Source organism: Rana temporaria, chromosome 8 (assembly GCF_905171775.1).
Source record: "Rana temporaria chromosome 8, aRanTem1.1, whole genome shotgun sequence".
Taxonomy (NCBI): Eukaryota; Metazoa; Chordata; class Amphibia; order Anura; family Ranidae; genus Rana; species Rana temporaria.
This window is the reverse complement of record NC_053496.1, coordinates 7,123,017-7,143,102: the sequence shown is the minus strand read 5'-3', so window position 1 is coordinate 7,143,102 and position 20,086 is coordinate 7,123,017. Positions and strand designations below refer to the sequence as shown.

Here is a 20,086-nt window from a genome sequence, read left to right as displayed (position 1 = left end):
CACCCCCCAGCCTCAAACCCCCCCCAGAAAATATTAAAACAACCTGTAGCTTGGGTGACATGACACGGTACCACTTTATATCACCTGCTAGCCGTAATTTTTCTCTGGACACTGGACTTTGTGTCATGGCAGCGCGATGGAGTCTGGCAGTGCGCTGGGGTCTGGAAGTGTGCTGGGGTCTGGAAGTGCGCTGGGGTCCGGCAGTGCGCTGGGGTCCGGCAGTGCGCTGGGGTGTCGCAGTGCGCTGGGGTGTCGCAGTGCGCTGGGGTCTGGAAGTGCGCTGGGGTCTGGAAGTGCGCTGGGGTCTGGAAGTGCGCTGGGGTCTGGAAGTGCGCTGGGGTCTGGAAATGCGCTGGGGTCTGGAAATGCGCTGGGGTCTGGCAGTGCGCAGGGGTCTGGAAGTGCGCAGGGGTCTGGAAGTGCGCAGGGGTCTGGCAGTGCGCTGGGGTCTGGAAGTGCGCAGGGGTCTGGAAGTGCGCTGGGGTCTGGCAGTGCGCTGGGGTCTGGAAGTGCGCAGGGGTCTGGCAGTGCGCAGGGGTCTGGCAGTGCGCTGGGGTCTGGCAGTGCGCTGGGGTCTGGCAGTGCGCTGGGGTCTGGCAGTGCGCTGGGGTCTGGCAGTGCGCTGGGGTCTGGTAGTGCGCTGGGATCTGGAAGTGCGCTGGGGTCTGTAAGTGTTCTGGGGTCTGGAAGTGCGCTGGGGTCTCGCAATCTGAGGTTCCACTGTATAAACAGACTAGACATGTGCACTGCCGAAAAATTTGTTTGTGTTCGTTTCATTTGTTTTTTGTTAGTTTTTTGGATCATTCGTTATGATCGCAATTTGGAAATTCGAAAAACCAAAAATAAGAGCGAAAACCAAAGATTCTAAATACTAACTAATAATAACAATTAAATGATAGGAATTGGAATGTCCTTTCAAATTTGTCTGTTAGTGAATGTAACAAATACAAATTTATTAGAAGTTACGAATTATCCGAAATAACAAATGCTGCATCTAAAAAAATAATAATAATAAAAAGTAATTAGTTCTGTTCCATTCGTTTTTAGATACGGCATTCGTTATTTTGGATAATCCGTAACTTCAGATAAATTCGTATTCGTTACGTTCACTCACAGCCAAATTTGTAAGAAAATTTCAATACCTATATTAAATAGTTAATTATTATTAGTTAGTTAGTTATTTCAGATTTTTAAATTTTAGGTTTTTCGTTCTTATTTTGGGATTTTAATTTTTTTGGGGGGATTTTCTAATTTTCTAATTTCCGAAATTTTGAGTTTTAGAATTTCCGAATTTTCTAATATAACAGAATTTCCGAATTTTAGGAATAGTTTGTTAAATGGGTTTTGTTTTTTTGTTCTTATTTGGGGATTTTCATTCTTTCAAATTTTTTTGATTTTTGATTTATTTATTTTTGGTGGGTGAATATTAGATGTAAGATTATGTATCTTGATAAAATGTATAAATGTATAACTTGTACTGTTATGAAAAGAATAAAAAAAGTACTAAATAAAAAAATAAAAATAAAAAATAATAATAATAATAAAAAGTAATTTTTTTTTGGGATTTTCACATTTCCGAAAATTTTGTGTTTTAGAATTTCCGAATTTCCTAATATAATTGAATTTCCGAATATTTGGAAAAGTTTGTTAAATGGGTTTTTGTTAATAATAACAATAATAATAATAAAAAGTAATTTGTTTAAAATTCTTTTAAATTTTAGAATTTTCCTTTTTTTTTCTCGTTAATAATAACAATAATTTTTTAATTATTTTTATTTTCGGTGGGTGAATATTAGATGTAAGATTATTTATCTTGATAAAATGTATGTATAACATTTCTACATACATTTTATCAAGATACATAATCTTACATCTAATATTCACCCACCGAAAATAAATAAATAAAAGATTCTTATTAACGAAAAAAAAAGGAAAATCCTAACATTTAAAATAATGAAAATCCCCAAATAAGAACAAGAAAAAACAAAAATGTGGAAATCTGAAAATTAACTAAATAAAAAAAAAAAATAATAATAATAAAAAGTAATTTGTTACATTCCATTCGTTTAGATGCGGCATTCGTTATTTCGGACAAATTCGTATTCGCTACGTTAACTAACCGCCAAATTTAAATGGGAATTCCAATACCTAGAATTTTATAGTTATTTATTACTTCAGAATTTTCGACTTTTTGGGTTTTTTGAATTTTTCGAAATTCTGAATTTCTAATTTACGAATTTTCTAATTTATGAATATTCGTAAAAAAAATTGTTACACAGGTTTTTGTTCATTCGAATGTTTCCGAATTAACAAATTTGACGAAATGCATAAAAAAAATAAAAAAACGAATTTGAAAAGAAAGCGATTTTGTCTAAAACAGACAAGATTCGTCGTCTTCCACATAAAATACGGGAAGTAAACATTTTATTATTCAGATAAGAAAAACTTACAGATAGCGGCTCTGCTCCGGGAATCCCGACATGGCTGTCCAATCATATCTGTTGTGAATAAAGAGAGAACTGTAAGTGGATGGCTATATAAACGAATGTCTGGGTCTGAGCCAATCACAGACCGCCTAGAACAACGTACTTGAAGCTTCGGGTGAATGGTGTGAGAGTCTCTGGTGCACCGCCCCCCAAAAATAAGTTTTTTTTTTTTTTTACTAGACTTCAGCTTTAACGTATTTTATGTTTGTTGTTTACTCGCAAAATCCTTCCTTGTGAGGAAATTCAAAAGCCCTGAGAGCCGGCGGGGGCCCCGCAGCCGGGATGTGATGTCAGCAGCCCCAGTAGACTGACATCACATCCAAGAGACCATGGCCTCCAGTTTCCTGGGCCTCCAGCCAGCTGCAGATACCCCAACCTCCCATGGACTTCCATAGTGCCCCCAGCCTCCAACAGGGTCCCACAGTGGCCCCCAGCCTTCTGCACAGCTGCCAGACCCTCATAGAGCCCCCAGCCCCCAAAAAAGGGCCCACAGTGCCCCCCCAGCCTGCTACAGAACCTCCAGCCCTCCATAGTACCCCCAGCCTCCAACAGTGTCCCACAGTGCCCCCCCAGCCTGCTACAGAACCTCCAGCCCTCCATAGTACCCCCAGCCCCCAACAGGGTCCCACAGTGCCCCCCCAGCCTGCTACAGAACCTCCAGCCCTCCATAGTACCCCCAGCCTCCAACAGTGTCCCACAGTGCCCTACAGCCTGCTGCCAGACCTCCATAGTGCCCCCAGCCTCCAACAGGGTCCCATAGTACCCCCCAGCCTACTACAGAACCTCCAGACCTCCATAGTACCCCCAGCCTCCAACAGTGTCCCACAGTGCCCCCCAGCCTGCTGCAAGACCTCCAGCCCTCCATAAAGACCCCAGCCTCCAACAGGGTCCCACAGTGCCCCCCAGCCTGCTACATAACCTCCAGCCCTCCACAGTACCCCCAGCCTTCTGCACAGCTGCCAGACCCTCATAGAGCCCCCAGCCCCCAAAAAAGGGCCCGCAGTGCCCCCCCCCCCATCCTGCTACAGAACCTCCAGCCCTCCATAGTGTCCCGGCCTCCAACAGGGTCCCACAGTGCCCCCCAGCCTGCTGCAAGACCTCCAGCCCTCCATAAAGACCCCAGCCTCCAACAGTGTCCCACAGTGCCCTACAGCCTGCTGCCAGACCTCCATAGTGCCCCCAGCCTCCAACAGGGACCCATAGTACCCCCCAGCCTACTACAGAACCTCCAGACCTCCATAGTACCCCCAGCCTCCAACAGTGTCCCACAGTACCCCCCAGCCTGCTGCAAGACCTCCAGCCCTCCATAAAGACCCCAGCCTCCAACAGTGTCCCACAGTGCCCTACAGCCTGCTGCCAGACCTCCATAGTGCCCCCAGCCTCCAACAGGGACCCATAGTACCCCCCAGCCTACTACAGAACCTCCAGACCTCCATAGTACCCCCAGCCTCCAACAGTGTCCCACAGTACCCCCCAGCCTGCTGCAAGACCTCCAGCCCTCCATAAAGACCCCAGCCTCCAACAGTGTCCCACAGTGCCCTACAGCCTGCTGCCAGACCTCCATAGTGCCCCCAGCCTCCAACAGGGACCCATAGTACCCCCCAGCCTACTACAGAACCTCCAGACCTCCATAGTACCCCCAGCCTCCAACAGTGTCCCACAGTACCCCCCAGCCTGCTGCAAGACCTCCAGCCCTCCAAAAAGACCCCAGCCTCCAACAGTGTCCCACAGTGCCCTACAGCCTGCTGCCAGACCTCCATAGTGCCCCCAGCCTCCAACAGGGACCCATAGTACCCCCCAGCCTACTACAGAACCTCCAGACCTCCATAGTACCCCCAGCCTCCAACAGTGTCCCACAGTACCCCCCAGCCTGCTGCAAGACCTCCAGCCCTCCAAAAAGACCCCAGCCTCCAACAGGGTCCCACAGTGCCCCCCCCCCCCCCAGCCTGCTACAGAGCTGCCAGACCTCCATAGTGCCCCTCAGCACCCCCTACAGGGCCACCAAGCGAACTTGTATTCAGTATGGAGAGGAGAAAGGAGATCCCCAGTTGTCACCAGATGAAAATATCCCTTCACTTCCTGTCCCATAGCCAACACAGGAAGGAAGAAAATCCCCCCCCCCACCCCCTCCAGGTGAGAGGAAGTTCCTCCAAGGTGAGGGAATCCCGGGTGTCACCATAACTTTCCCAATTAAAAGATTTTTCTTCACTTCCTGTCAGGCGGGCCAAGAGACCGTCAAATGCTCTCTGAAAAGCCATTCAAATGCTGAACGCTCTTCAGAGGGCGTCACACTCCACTGTGAGTGTCAAGAAACCCCCGGCATTGGTGGTCAGTGGGATCACCACGCTGTCCCTCCTTGCCACCAGTGTCCCCATTCAGAGATTTCCCTTCACTTCCTGTCCCATAGCCAGAGCAGGATGGGGGGATACGCTGTCGTCACCAGAACTTGTGTCCCCATTTGAAGATTTCCCTTCACTTCCTGGTCCATAGCAACAACAAGGAAGCGAGTAAAACCCTCCAAATAAGAAGAAATCCCTAGTTGTCACCAGAACCGGTGTCCCCAGTAGATTTTTCTTCAGTTCCTGTGCCATATCCAAAACAGGAAGTGAGAGGAAAACCCTCCAAAATGAGGAATCCCTGTGTGTCATCAGAACCAGTGTCCACAGTTGAAATTCCCCCTTCATTTCCTGTCCTACAGCCACAGCAGGAAGAGGGGGGGGGGAATCCCCGGTTGTCACCAGAACTACTGTCCCCATTCAAATATTTCCCTTCACTTCCTGTCTCATGGCCAAAACAGGAAGCGAGAGGGAATCTCTCCACAATGGGGGGGGGGGAGTTTCTTGTTTTTTACCAGATCTGGTGTCCCCAGTCGAAGGCTTTCCTTCATTTCCTGTCCTGTACCAGCAACAGGAAGTGAAATCCCACCGAGCGAGAGGAAATCCCTGGTTGTCACCAGAACTAGTGTCCCCAGTCAAATATTTTTCTTCACTTCCTGTTTCATATCCAAAGCAGGAAGTGAAAGAAAATCCCCCCCGGATGTCAGCAGAACTATTGTCCCTATTTGATGATTTTCCTTCACTTCCTGTCTCATAGCAACAACAGGAAGTGAGAGAAAATCCCCCCCCCCCCGGTTGTCACCAGCACTCTTGTCCCTTTTTGATGATTTCCCTCCACTTCCTGTCTCATAGCAACAACAGGAAGTGAGAGGAAATCCCTCCAAAGTAGGGGAATCCCTGGTAGTCACTGGAACTGGTGTCCCCGTTGGTAGATTTGTTCTCATTTCCTGTCACTGTAGCCACAGCAGCAGAAGGCGAGAAAATATTCTCAAGTGAGAGGAAATCCTCAGTTGTCACCAGAACTACTGTCCCCATTCAAATATTTCCCTTCACTTCCTGTCTCATGGCCAAAACAGGAAGCGAGAGGGAATCTCTCCACAATGGGGGGGAATTCCTGTTTTTTTTTACCAGATCTGGTGTCCCCAGTCGAAGGCTTTCCTTCATTTCCTGTCCTGTAACCGAAACAGGAAGTGAAATCCCACCGAGCGAGAGGAAATCTCTGGTTGTCACCAGAACTAGTGTCCCCAGTCAAATATTTTTCTTCACTTCCTGTTTTATATCCAAAGCAGGAAGTGAGAGAAAATCCCCCAGCCCCGGTTGTCACCAGAACTATTGTCCCTATTTGATGATTTCCCTTCACTTCCTGTCTCATAGCAACAACAGGAAGTGAGATCTGGTGTCCTCAGTCGAAGGCTTTCCTTCATTTCCTGTCCTGTAACCGAAACAGGAAGTGAAATCCCACAAAGCGAGAGGAAATCCCTGGTTGTCACCAAAGAACTTCCTGGCCCACAGCAACAACAGGAAGTGAGAAAGTCTCTCCAAAGAAAGAGGAAGTCCCCAGAACTAGTGTCCCCATAGGAAGATTTTCCTTCACTTCCTGTCCCACAGCCAAAACAGGAAGTGGGAGGAAATCCTACCAAATTAGGGAAATCCCTGGGTGTCACAAGAACTTGTGTCCCCATTGGGAGCTTTTTCCTTCACGTCCTGTTCCATGGCAACAACGGTAAGTGAGAAAATCTCCCTATGGGAGAGAAAATGCCTGTCATCGTTACTAGTGTCCCCATTCCAAGTTGTTCCCTCATTTCCTGTCATATAGCCAGTGTGGGAAGTGAGAGGAAATCTCCAGTTCTCACCAGAACTAGTGTCCCCAGTTGAAGATTTTTCTTCACTTCCTGTTCCGTATCCAAAACAGGAAGTGGGAGGAGATCCCTCCAAAGTGAGATAATTCCTGGGTGTCACCAGAACTTGTGTCCCCCAGGTGAAGTTCCCCCTTCATTTCCTGTCCTATATCCACAGCAGGAAGTGAAAAAATTCCGGTTGTCACCAGGACTTGTGTCCCCAGTGAAAGATTTTTCTTCACTTCCTGTTTCTTTGCAAAAAAATAAATAAATACAGGAAGTGAAAGGTGAGAGAAAATCTCACTGATTGTCGCCACAACTGGTGTCCCCATAGGAAGATTTCCCTTCACTTCCTGTCCCAGAGCCAAAACAGGAAATCTAGGAAACCCCTCAGGTGTCCCGATAGGAAGATTTTCTCTCCTGTTTTGGGACAGGAAGAGGAAAATCTTCCTATGGGGACACCTGGGGGTTTCCTCACTTCCTGTTTTGGCTCTGGGACAGGAAGAAAAGGAAAATCTTCCTCTGGGGACACCTGGGGGTTTCCTCACTTCCTGTTTTGGCTCTGGGACAGGAAGAAAAGGAAAATCTTCCTCTGGGGACACCTGGGGGTTTCCTCACTTCCTGTTTTGGATCTGGGACAGGAAGTGAAGGAAAATCCTCCTATGGTGACACTTAGGTGTTTCCTAACTTCCTGGTTTGGCTCTGGGACAGGAAGTGAAGGAAAATCCTCCTATGGTGACACCTCTGGGTTTCCTAACTTTCTGGTTTGGCTCTGGGACAGGAAGTGAAGGAAAACCTCCTATGGTGACACCTCTGGGTTTCCTCACTTCCTGTTTTGGCTCTGGGACAGGAAGTGAAGGAAAATCCTCCTATGGTGACACCTCTGGGTTTCCTCACTTCCTGTTTTGGCTCTGGGACAGGAAGAAAAGGAAAATCTTCCTCTGGGGACACCTGGGGGTTTCCTCACTTCCTGTTTTGGATCTGGGACAGGAAGTGAAGGAAAATCCTCCTATGGTGACACCTCTGGGTTTCCTAACTTCCTGTTTTGGCTCTGGGACAGGAAGTGAAGGAAAATCTCCTATGGTGACACCTCTGGGTTTCCTAACTTTCTGGTTTGGCTCTGGGACAGGAAGTGAAGGAAAACCTCCTATGGTGACACCTCTGGGTTTCCTAACTTTCTGGTTTGGCTCTGGGACAGGAAGAAAAGGAAAATCTTCCTCTGGGGACACCTGGGGGTTTCCTCACTTCCTGTTTTGGATCTGGGACAGGAAGTGAAGGAAAATCCTCCTATGGTGACACCTCTGGGTTTCCTAACTTCCTGTTTTGGCTCTGGGACAGGAAGTGAAGGAAAATCCTCCTATGGTGACACTTAGGTGTTTCCTAACTTTCTGGTTTGGCTCTGGGACAGGAAGTGAAGGAAAACCTCCTATGGTGACACCTCTGGGTTTCCTAACTTTCTGGTTTGGCTCTGGGACAGGAAGTGAAGGAAAATCCTCCTATGGTGACACCTCTGGGTTTCCTAACTTCCTGTTTTGGCTCTGGGACAGGAAGTGAAGGAAAATCCTCCTATGGTGACACTTAGGTGTTTCCTAACTTTCTGGTTTGGCTCTGGGACAGGAAGTGAAGGAAAACCTCCTATGGTGACACCTCTGGGTTTCCTAACTTTCTGGTTTGGCTCTGGGACAGGAAGTGAAGGAAAATCCTCCTATGGTGACACCTCTGGGTTTCCTCACTTCCTGTTTTGGCTCTGGGACAGGAAGTGAAGGAAAATCCTCCTATGGTGACACCTCTGGGTTTCCTAACTTTCTGGTTTGGCTCTGGGACAGGAAGTGAAGGAAAACCTCCTATGGTGACACCTCTGGGTTTCCTAACTTTCTGGTTTGGCTCTGGGACAGGAAGTGAAGGAAAACCTCCTATGGTGACACCTCTGGGTTTCCTAACTTCCTGTTTTGGCTCTGGGACAGGAAGTGAAGGAAAATCCTCCTATGGTGACACCTCTGGGTTTCCTCACTTCCTGTTTTGGCTCTGGGACAGGAAGTGAAGGAAAATCCTCCTATGGTGACACCTCTGGGTTTCCTAACTTTCTGGTTTGGCTCTGGGACAGGAAGTGAAGGAAAATCCTCCTATGGGGACACCTCTGGGTTTCCTAACTTTCTGGTTTGGCTCTGGGACAGGAAGTGAAGGAAAACCTCCTATGGTGACACCTCTGGGTTTCCTCACTTCCTGTTTTGGCTCTGGGACAGGAAGTGAAGGAAAATCCTCCTATGGTGACACCTCTGGGTTTCCTAACTTTCTGGTTTGGCTCTGGGACAGGAAGTGAAGGAAAACCTCCTATGGTGACACCTCTGGGTTTCCTCACTTCCTGTTTTGGCTCTGGGACAGGAAGTGAAGGAAAATCTTCCTATGGAGACACCTCTGGGTTTCCTAACTTCCTGTTTTGGCTCTGGGACAGGAAGTGAAGGAAAATCCTCCTATGGTGACACCTCTGGGTTTCCTAACTTCCTGGTTTGGCTCTAGGACAGGAAGTGAATTGAGGAAACGCCCCCCATAGGAGGGTTTTCCTTCACTTCCTGTCCCAGAGCCAAAGCAGGGGGTGAGAGGAAATCCCAGATCTGGTGTCCCCATTTAAAGATTTTCCTTCACTTCCTGTCCTGTAACAGGAAGTGTCCCCATTTAAAGATTTCCCCTCACTTCCGGTTTTATAGCAACGACAGGAAGTAAGGGGAAATCCCTCCAGAAGAAGTGAGGAAATCTGCAGACCGGTGTCCCCATAGGAAGATTTCCCTTCATTTCCTGTTCTATAGCCAAAACCCCTGGTAGTTGTGTGTGTCTGTGTGGGAGGGGGTCACACACGGTATATTATCACCTCCAGCCCCCGGCGGTGACCCCGCACACACCGACCGGCTCCTCTTCTGACTGGAAAAACGCTCTGAGGGGACACGGACACGCCCCCTCCCCGCCTCACACCCTCCCGGGTCACGTGGGTGTTCCTCGCGCGTTCACAGCAGGCGGGAAACCGCTCGCCTCGCACGAGGCTCCTCGTGACGTCAGTCACACCTCACCGCCACGTGGGCCTCGCAGGGCCCTCAGGGCCACGCCCGCCGACGGCTCCGATTGGCCGGGGGCGCGTCCTGCGCGTTACCTGGATGCAGAGAGCTGGTCGCGGGTCAGTCGGGGAGAAGAAGAGGAGGCGGGGCGATGTCCTCCTGGGGGGAGAGCGTGACCGGAGACGGGGCGCCGCATGGACGGACAGGTCTGTGATCACCACTGTGACGTCATACACCGGCCAAATGACGTCACGTTTTTTATAGCTCCCTCATATTCATTGTCATTATATATATTTTTATATGTGTCATACATGGAACGTCCTCATACTACGTCTGTGTGTCATACGCGGAACGTCCTCATACTACGTCTGTGTGTCATACAGGGAACGTCCTCATACTACGTCTGTGTGTCATACACGGAACGTCCTCATACTATGTCTGTGTGTCATACACGGAACGTCCTCATACTACGTCTGTGTGTCATACACGGAACGTCCTCATACTACGTCTGTGTGTCATACATGGAACGTCCTCATACTACGTCTGTGTGTCATACACGGAACGTCCTCATACTACGTCTGTGTGTCATACAGGGAACGTCCTCATACTACGTCTGTGTGTCATACATGGAACGTCCTCATACTACGTCTGTGTGTCATACAGGGAACGTCCTCATACTACGTCTGTGTGTCATACATGGAACGTCCTCATACTACGTCTGTGTGTCATACGCGGAACGTCCTCATACTACGTCTGTGTGTCATACAGGGAACGTCCTCATACTACGTCTGTGTGTCATACACGGAACGTCCTCATACTATGTCTGTGTGTCATACACGGAACGTCCTCATACTACGTCTGTGTGTCATACACGGAACGTCCTCATACTACGTCTGTGTGTCATACAGGGAACGTCCTCATTCTACGTCTGTGTGTCACACATGGAACGTCCTCATAGTACGTCTGTGTGTCATACATGGAACGTCCTCATACTACGTCTGTGTGTCATACACGGAACGTCCTCATACTACGTCTGTGTGTCATACATGGAACGTCCTCATAGTACGTCTGTGTGTCATACATGGAACGTCCTCATACTACGTCTGTGTGTCATACATGGAACGTCCTCATACTACGTCTGTGTGTCATACATGGAACGTCCTCATACTACGTCTGTGTGTCATACATGGAACGTCCTCATACTACGTCTGTGTGTCATACATGGAACGTCCTCCATACTACGTCTGTGTGTCATACATGGAACGTCCTCATACTACGTCTGTGTGTCATACATGGAACGTCCTCATACTACATCTGTGTGTCATACATGGAACGTCCTCATACTACGTCTGTGTGTCATACAGGGAACGTCCTCATACTACGTCTGTGTGTCATACATGGAACGTCCTCGTACTACGTCTGTGTGTCATACATGGAACGTCCTCATTCTACGTCTGTGTGTCATACAGGGAACGTCCTCATACTACGTCTGTGTGTCATACATGGAACGTCCTCGTACTACGTCTGTGTGTCATACAGGGAACGTCCTCATACTACGTCTGTGTGTCATACATGGAACGTCCTCGTACTACGTCTGTGTGTCATACATGGAACGTCCTCATTCTACGTCTGTGTGTCATACATGGAACGTCCTCGTACTACGTCTGTGTGTCATACATGGAACGTCCTCATTCTACGTCTGTGTGTCATACAGGGAACGTCCTCATTCTACGTCTGTGTGTCATACAGGGAACGTCCTCATTCTACGTCTGTGTGTCATACAGGGAACGTCCTCATACTACGTCTGTGTGTCATACACGGAACGTCCTCATACTACGTCTGTGTGTCATACATGGAACGTCCTCATACTACGTCTGTGTGTCATACAGGGAACGTCCTCATACTACGTCTGTGTGTCATACATGGAACGTCCTCATACTACGTCTGTGTGTCATACATGGAACGTCCTCATACTACGTCTGTGTGTCATACATGGAACGTCCTCATACTACGTCTGTGTGTCATACAGGGAACGTCCTCATACTACGTCTGTGTGTCATACATGGAACGTCCTCATACTACGTCTGTGTGTCATACATGGAACGTCCTCCATACTACGTCTGTGTGTCATACATGGAACGTCCTCATACTACGTCTGTGTGTCATACATGGAACGTCCTCATACTACGTCTGTGTGTCATACGCGGAACGTCCTCATACTACGTCTGTGTGTCATACAGGGAACGTCCTCATACTACGTCTGTGTGTCATACATGGAACGTCCTCATTCTACGTCTGTGTGTCATACAGGGAACGTCCTCATTCTACGTCTGTGTGTCATACAGGGAACGTCCTCATACTACGTCTGTGTGTCATACACGGAACGTCCTCATACTACGTCTGTGTGTCATACATGGAACGTCCTCATACTACGTCTGTGTGTCATACATGGAACGTCCTCATACTACGTCTGTGTGTCATACAGGGAACGTCCTCATACTACGTCTGTGTGTCATACACGGAACGTCCTCATACTACGTCTGTGTGTCATACATGGAACATCCTCATACTACGTCTGTGTGTCATACATGGAACGTCCTCATACTACGTCTGTGTGTCATACATGGAACGTCCTCCATACTACGTCTGTGTGTCATACATGGAACGTCCTCATACTACGTCTGTGTGTCATACAGGGAACGTCCTCATACTACGTCTGTGTGTCATACACGGAACGTCCTCATACTACGCCTGTGTGTCATACAGGGAACGTCCTCATACTACGTCTGTGTGTCATACACGGAACGTCCTCATACTACGTCTGTGTGTCATACATGGAACGTCATACTACGTCTGTGTGTCATACATGGAACGTCCTCATACTACATCTGTGTGTCATACATGGAACGTCCTCATACTACGTCTGTGTGTCATACTACGTCTGTGTGTCATACATGGAACGTCCTCATACTACGTCTGTGTGTCATACAGGGAACGTCCTCGTACTACGTCTGTGTGGCATACAGGGAACGTCCTCATACTACGTCTGTGTGTCATACATGGAACGTCCTCATACTACGTCTGTGTGTCATACATGGAACGTCCTCGTACTACGTCTGTGTGGCATACAGGGAACGTCCTCATACTACGTCTGTGTGTCATACAGGGAACGTCCTCATACTACGTCTGTGTGTCATACAGGGAACGTCCTCATACTACGTCTGTGTGTCATACATGGAACGTCATACTACGTCTGTGTGTCATACGCGGAACGTCATACTACGTCTGTGTGTCATACACGGAACGTCCTCATACTACGTCTGTGTGTCATACAGGGAACGTCCTCATACTACGTCTGTGTGTCATACATGGAACGTCATACTACGTCTGTGTGTCATACGCGGAACGTCATACTACGTCTGTGTGTCATACACGGAACGTCCTCATACTACGTCTGTGTGTCATACAGGGAACGTCCTCATACTACGTCTGTGTGTCATACACGGAACGTCATACTACGTCTGTGTGTCATACACGGAACGTCCTCATACTACGTCTGTGTGTCATACAGGGAACGTCCTCATACTACGTCTGTGTGTCATACATGGAACGTCATACTACGTCTGTGTGTCATACAGGGAACGTCCTCATACTACGTCTGTGTGTCATACATGGAACGTCCTCATACTACGTCTGTGTGTCATACAGGGAACGTCCTCATACTACGTCTGTGTGTCATACATGGAACGTCCTCATACTACGTCTGTGTGTCATACACGGAACGTCATACTACGTCTGTGTGTCATACATGGAACGTCCTCATACTACGTCTGTGTGTCATACATGGAACGTCCTCGTTCTACGTCTGTGTGTCATACAGGGAACGTCCTCATACTACGTCTGTGTGTCATACAGGGAACGTCCTCATACTACGTCTGTGTGTCATACATGGAACGTCCTCATACTACGTCTGTGTGTCATACAGGGAACGTCATACTACGTCTGTGTGTCATACAGGGAACGTCCTCATACTACGTCTGTGTGTCATACATGGAACGTCCTCATACTACGTCTGTGTGTCATACACGGAACGTCCTCATACTACGTCTGTGTGTCATACAGGGAACGTCATACTACGTCTGTGTGTCATACATGGAACGTCCTCATACTACGTCTGTGTGTCATACGCGGAACGTCCTCATACTACGTCTGTGTGTCATACATGGAACGTCCTCATACTACGTCTGTGTGTCATACATGGAACGTCCTCATACTACGTCTGTGTGTCATACATGGAACGTCCTCATACTACGTCTGTGTGTCATACAGGGAACGTCCTCATACTACGTCTGTGTGTCATACATGGAACGTCCTCATACTACGTCTGTGTGTCATACATGGAACGTCCTCATACTACGTCTGTGTGTCATACATGGAACGTCCTCATACTACGTCTGTGTGTCATACACGGAACGTCATACTACGTCTGTGTGTCATACATGGAACGTCCTCATACTACGTCTGTGTGTCATACATGGAACGTCCTCATACTACGTCTGTGTGTCATACATGGAACGTCATACTACGTCTGTGTGTCATACACGGAACGTCATACTACGTCTGTGTGTCATACATGGAACGTCCTCATACTACGTCTGTGTGTCAAACGCGGAACGTCCTCATACTACGTATGTGTGTCATACAGGGAACGTCATACTACGTCTGTGTGTCATACATGGAACGTCCTCATACTACGTCTGTGTGTCATACCCGGAACGTCCTCATACTACGTCTGTGTGTCATACATGGAACGTCCTCATACTACGTCTGTGTGTCATACAGGGAACGTCATACTACGTCTGTGTGTCATACACGGAACGTCCTCATACTACGTCTGTGTGTCATACAGGGAACGTCCTCATACTACGTCTGTGTGTCATACACGGAACGTCCTCATACTACGTCTGTGTGTCATACATGGAACGTCCTCATACTACGTCTGTGTGTCATACAGGGAACGTCCTCATACTACGTCTGTGTGTCATACAGGGAACGTCCTCATACTACGTCTGTGTGTCATACACGGAACGTCATACTACGTCTGTGTGTCATACACGGAACGTCCTCATTCTACGTCTGTGTGTCATACATGGAACGTCCTCATACTACGTCTGTGTGTCATACATGGAACGTCCTCATACTACGTCTGTGTCATACACGGAACGTCCTCATACTACGTCTGTGTGTCATACACGGAACGTCCTCATACTACGTCTGTGTGTCATACATGGAACGTCATACTACGTCTGTGTGTCATACAGGGAACGTCCTCATACTACGTCTGTGTGTCATACAGGGAACGTCCTCATACTACGTCTGTGTGTCATACTACGTCTGTGTGTCATACATGGAACGTCCTCATACTACGTCTGTGTGTCATACATGGAACGTCCTCATACTACGCCTGTGTGTCATACAAGGAACGTCCTCATACTACGTCTGTGTGTCATACATGGAACGTCCTCATACTACGTCTGTGTGTCATACGCGGAACGTCCTCATACTACGTCTGTGTGTCATACAGGGAACGTCCTCATACTACGTCTGTGTGTCATACATGGAACGTCCTCATTCTACGTCTGTGTGTCATACAGGGAACGTCCTCATTCTACGTCTGTGTGTCATACAGGGAACGTCCTCATACTACGTCTGTGTGTCATACACGGAACGTCCTCATACTACGTCTGTGTGTCATACATGGAACGTCCTCATACTACGTCTGTGTGTCATACATGGAACGTCCTCATACTACGTCTGTGTGTCATACAGGGAACGTCCTCATACTACGTCTGTGTGTCATACACGGAACGTCCTCATACTACGTCTGTGTGTCATACATGGAACATCCTCATACTACGTCTGTGTGTCATACATGGAACGTCCTCATACTACGTCTGTGTGTCATACATGGAACGTCCTCCATACTACGTCTGTGTGTCATACATGGAACGTCCTCATACTACGTCTGTGTGTCATACAGGGAACGTCCTCATACTACGTCTGTGTGTCATACACGGAACGTCCTCATACTACGCCTGTGTGTCATACAGGGAACGTCCTCATACTACGTCTGTGTGTCATACACGGAACGTCCTCATACTACGTCTGTGTGTCATACATGGAACGTCATACTACGTCTGTGTGTCATACACGGAACGTCCTCATACTACGTCTGTGTGTCATACATGGAACGTCATACTACGTCTGTGTGTCATACATGGAACGTCCTCATACTACATCTGTGTGTCATACATGGAACGTCCTCATACTACGTCTGTGTGTCATACTACGTCTGTGTGTCATACATGGAACGTCCTCATACTACGTCTGTGTGTCATACAGGGAACGTCCTCGTACTACGTCTGTGTGGCATACAGGGAACGTCCTCATACTACGTCTGTGTGTCATACATGGAACGTCCTCATACTACGTCTGTGTGTCATACATGGAACGTCCTCGTACTACGTCTTTGTGGCATACAGGGAACGTCCTCATACTACGTCTGTGTGTCATACAGGGAACGTCCTCATACTACGTCTGTGTGTCATACAGGGAACGTCCTCATACTACGTCTGTGTGTCATACATGGAACGTCATACTACGTCTGTGTGTCATACGCGGAACGTCATACTACGTCTGTGTGTCATACACGGAACGTCCTCATACTACGTCTGTGTGTCATACAGGGAACGTCCTCATACTACGTCTGTGTGTCATACATGGAACGTCATACTACGTCTGTGTGTCATACGCGGAACGTCATACTACGTCTGTGTGTCATACACGGAACGTCCTCATACTACGTCTGTGTGTCATACAGGGAACGTCCTCATACTACGTCTGTGTGTCATACACGGAACGTCATACTACGTCTGTGTGTCATACACGGAACGTCCTCATACTACGTCTGTGTGTCATACAGGGAACGTCCTCATACTACGTCTGTGTGTCATACATGGAACGTCATACTACGTCTGTGTGTCATACAGGGAACGTCCTCATACTACGTCTGTGTGTCATACATGGAACGTCCTCATACTACGTCTGTGTGTCATACAGGGAACGTCCTCATACTACGTCTGTGTGTCATACATGGAACGTCCTCATACTACGTCTGTGTGTCATACACGGAACGTCATACTACGTCTGTGTGTCATACATGGAACGTCCTCATACTACGTCTGTGTGTCATACATGGAACGTCCTCGTTCTACGTCTGTGTGTCATACAGGGAACGTCCTCATACTACGTCTGTGTGTCATACAGGGAACGTCCTCATACTACGTCTGTGTGTCATACATGGAACGTCCTCATACTACGTCTGTGTGTCATACAGGGAACGTCATACTACGTCTGTGTGTCATACAGGGAACGTCCTCATACTACGTCTGTGTGTCATACATGGAACGTCCTCATACTACGTCTGTGTGTCATACACGGAACGTCCTCATACTACGTCTGTGTGTCATACAGGGAACGTCATACTACGTCTGTGTGTCATACATGGAACGTCCTCATACTACGTCTGTGTGTCATACAGGGAACGTCCTCATACTACGTCTGTGTGTCATACATGGAACGTCCTCATACTACGTCTGTGTGTCATACATGGAACGTCCTCATACTACGTCTGTGTGTCATACATGGAACGTCCTCATACTACGTCTGTGTGTCATACACGGAACGTCATACTACGTCTGTGTGTCATACATGGAACGTCCTCATACTACGTCTGTGTGTCATACATGGAACGTCCTCATACTACGTCTGTGTGTCATACACGGAACGTCATACTACGTCTGTGTGTCATACATGGAACGTCCTCATACTACGTCTGTGTGTCAAACGCGGAACGTCCTCATACTACGTATGTGTGTCATACATGGAACGTCCTCATACTACGTCTGTGTGTCATACATGGAACGTCCTCATACTACGTCTGTGTGTCATACGCGGAACGTCCTCATACTACGTCTGTGTGTCATACATGGAACGTCCTCATACTACGTCTGTGTGTCATACATGGAACGTCCTCATACTACGTCTGTGTGTCATACATGGAACGTCCTCATACTACGTCTGTGTGTCATACATGGAACGTCCTCATACTACGTCTGTGTGTCATACGCGGAACGTCCTCATACTACGTCTGTGTGTCATACATGGAACGTCCTCATACTACGTCTGTGTGTCATACAGGGAACGTCCTCATACTACGTCTGTGTGTCATACAGGGAACGTCCTCATACTACGTCTGTGTGTCATACATGGAACGTCCTCATACTACGTCTGTGTGTCATACATGGAACGTCCTCATACTACGTCTGTGTGTCATACATGGAACGTCCTCATACTACGTCTGTGTGTCATACATGGAACGTCCTCATACTACGTCTGTGTGTCATACACGGAACGTCATACTACGTCTGTGTGTCATACATGGAACGTCCTCATACTACGTCTGTGTGTCATACATGGAACGTCCTCATACTACGTCTGTGTGTCATACACGGAACGTCATACTACGTCTGTGTGTCATACATGGAACGTCCTCATACTACGTCTGTGTGTCAAACGCGGAACGTCCTCATACTACGTATGTGTGTCATACAGGGAACGTCATACTACGTCTGTGTGTCATACATGGAACGTCCTCATACTACGTCTGTGTGTCATACCCGGAACGTCCTCATACTACGTCTGTGTGTCATACATGGAACGTCCTCATACTACGTCTGTGTGTCATACAGGGAACGTCATACTACGTCTGTGTGTCATACACGGAACGTCCTCATACTACGTCTGTGTGTCATACAGGGAACGTCCTCATACTACGTCTGTGTGTCATACACGGAACGTCCTCATACTACGTCTGTGTGTCATACATGGAACGTCCTCATACTACGTCTGTGTGTCATACAGGGAACGTCCTCATACTACGTCTGTGTGTCATACAGGGAACGTCCTCATACTACGTCTGTGTGTCATACACGGAACGTCATACTACGTCTGTGTGTCATACACGGAACGTCCTCAATCTACGTCTGTGTGTCATACATGGAACGTCCTCATACTACGTCTGTGTGTCATACATGGAACGTCCTCATACTACGTCTGTGTCATACACGGAACGTCCTCATACTACGTCTGTGTGTCATACACGGAACGTCCTCATACTACGTCTGTGTGTCATACATGGAACGTCATACTACGTCTGTGTGTCATACAGGGAACGTCCTCATACTACGTCTGTGTGTCATACAGGGAACGTCCTCATACTACGTCTGTGTGTCATACTACGTCTGTGTGTCATACATGGAACGTCCTCATACTACGTCTGTGTGTCATACATGGAACGTCCTCATACTACGTCTGTGTGTCATACATGGAACGTCCTCATACTACGTCTGTGTGTCATACTACGTCTGTGTGTCATACATGGAACGTCCTCATACTACGTCTGTGTGTCATACATGGAACGTCCTCATACTACGCCTGTGTGTCATACAAGGAACGTCCTCATACTACGTCTGTGTGTCATACAGGGAACGCCATACTACGTCTGTGTGTCATACAGGGAACGTCCTCATACTACGTCTGTGTGTCATACATGGAACGTCCTCATACTACGTCTGTGTGTCATACATGGAACGTCCTCATACTACGTCTGTGTGTCATACAGGGAACGTCATAATACGTCTGTGTGTCATACAGGGAACGTCATAATACGTCTGTGTGTCATACATGGAACGTCCTCATACTACGTCTGTGTGTCATACATGGAACGTCCTCATACTACGTCGGTGTGTCATACATGGAACGTCATACTACGTCTGTGTGTCATACACGGAACGTCCTCATACTACGTCTGTGTGTCATACAGGGAACGTCTTCATACTACGTCTGTGTGTCATACATGGAACGTCCTCATACTACGTCTGTGTGTCATACAGGGAACGTCCTCATACTACGTCTGTGTGTCATACATGGAACGTCCTCATACTACGTCTGTGTGTCATACATGGAACGTCCTCATACTACGTCTGTGTGTCATACGCGGAACGTCCTCATACTACGTCTGTGTGTCATACACGGAACGTCCTCATACTACGTCTGTGTGTCATACAGGGAACGTCCTCATACTACGTCTGTGTGTCATACATGGAACGTCCTCATACTACGTCTGTGTGTCATACATGGAACGTCCTCATACTACGTCTGTGTGTCATACACGGAACGTCCTCATACTACGTCTGTGTGTCATACATGGAACGTCCTCATACTACGTCTGTGTGTCATACATGGAACGTCATACTACG

General features: G+C 47.8%; 1 protein-coding gene across 2 annotated transcripts in view; it reads left to right on the top strand.

The window, feature by feature from the left end:
* Positions 1–9,782: 9,782 nt before the first annotated feature.
* The window catches only part of AVPI1 (arginine vasopressin induced 1), a 51,121-nt gene continuing 40,817 nt past the window's right edge, over positions 9,783–20,086 (top strand). The window contains exon 1 of one of the 2 annotated variants that reach the window (XM_040361255.1): positions 9,783–9,913. In XM_040361255.1, the coding sequence (XP_040217189.1) occupies positions 9,902–9,913 (12 nt within the window). In that variant the 5' untranslated portion in view covers positions 9,783–9,901. The remainder of the gene's footprint in view (positions 9,914–20,086) is intronic. The other variant, XM_040361258.1, reaches the window with a different exon arrangement.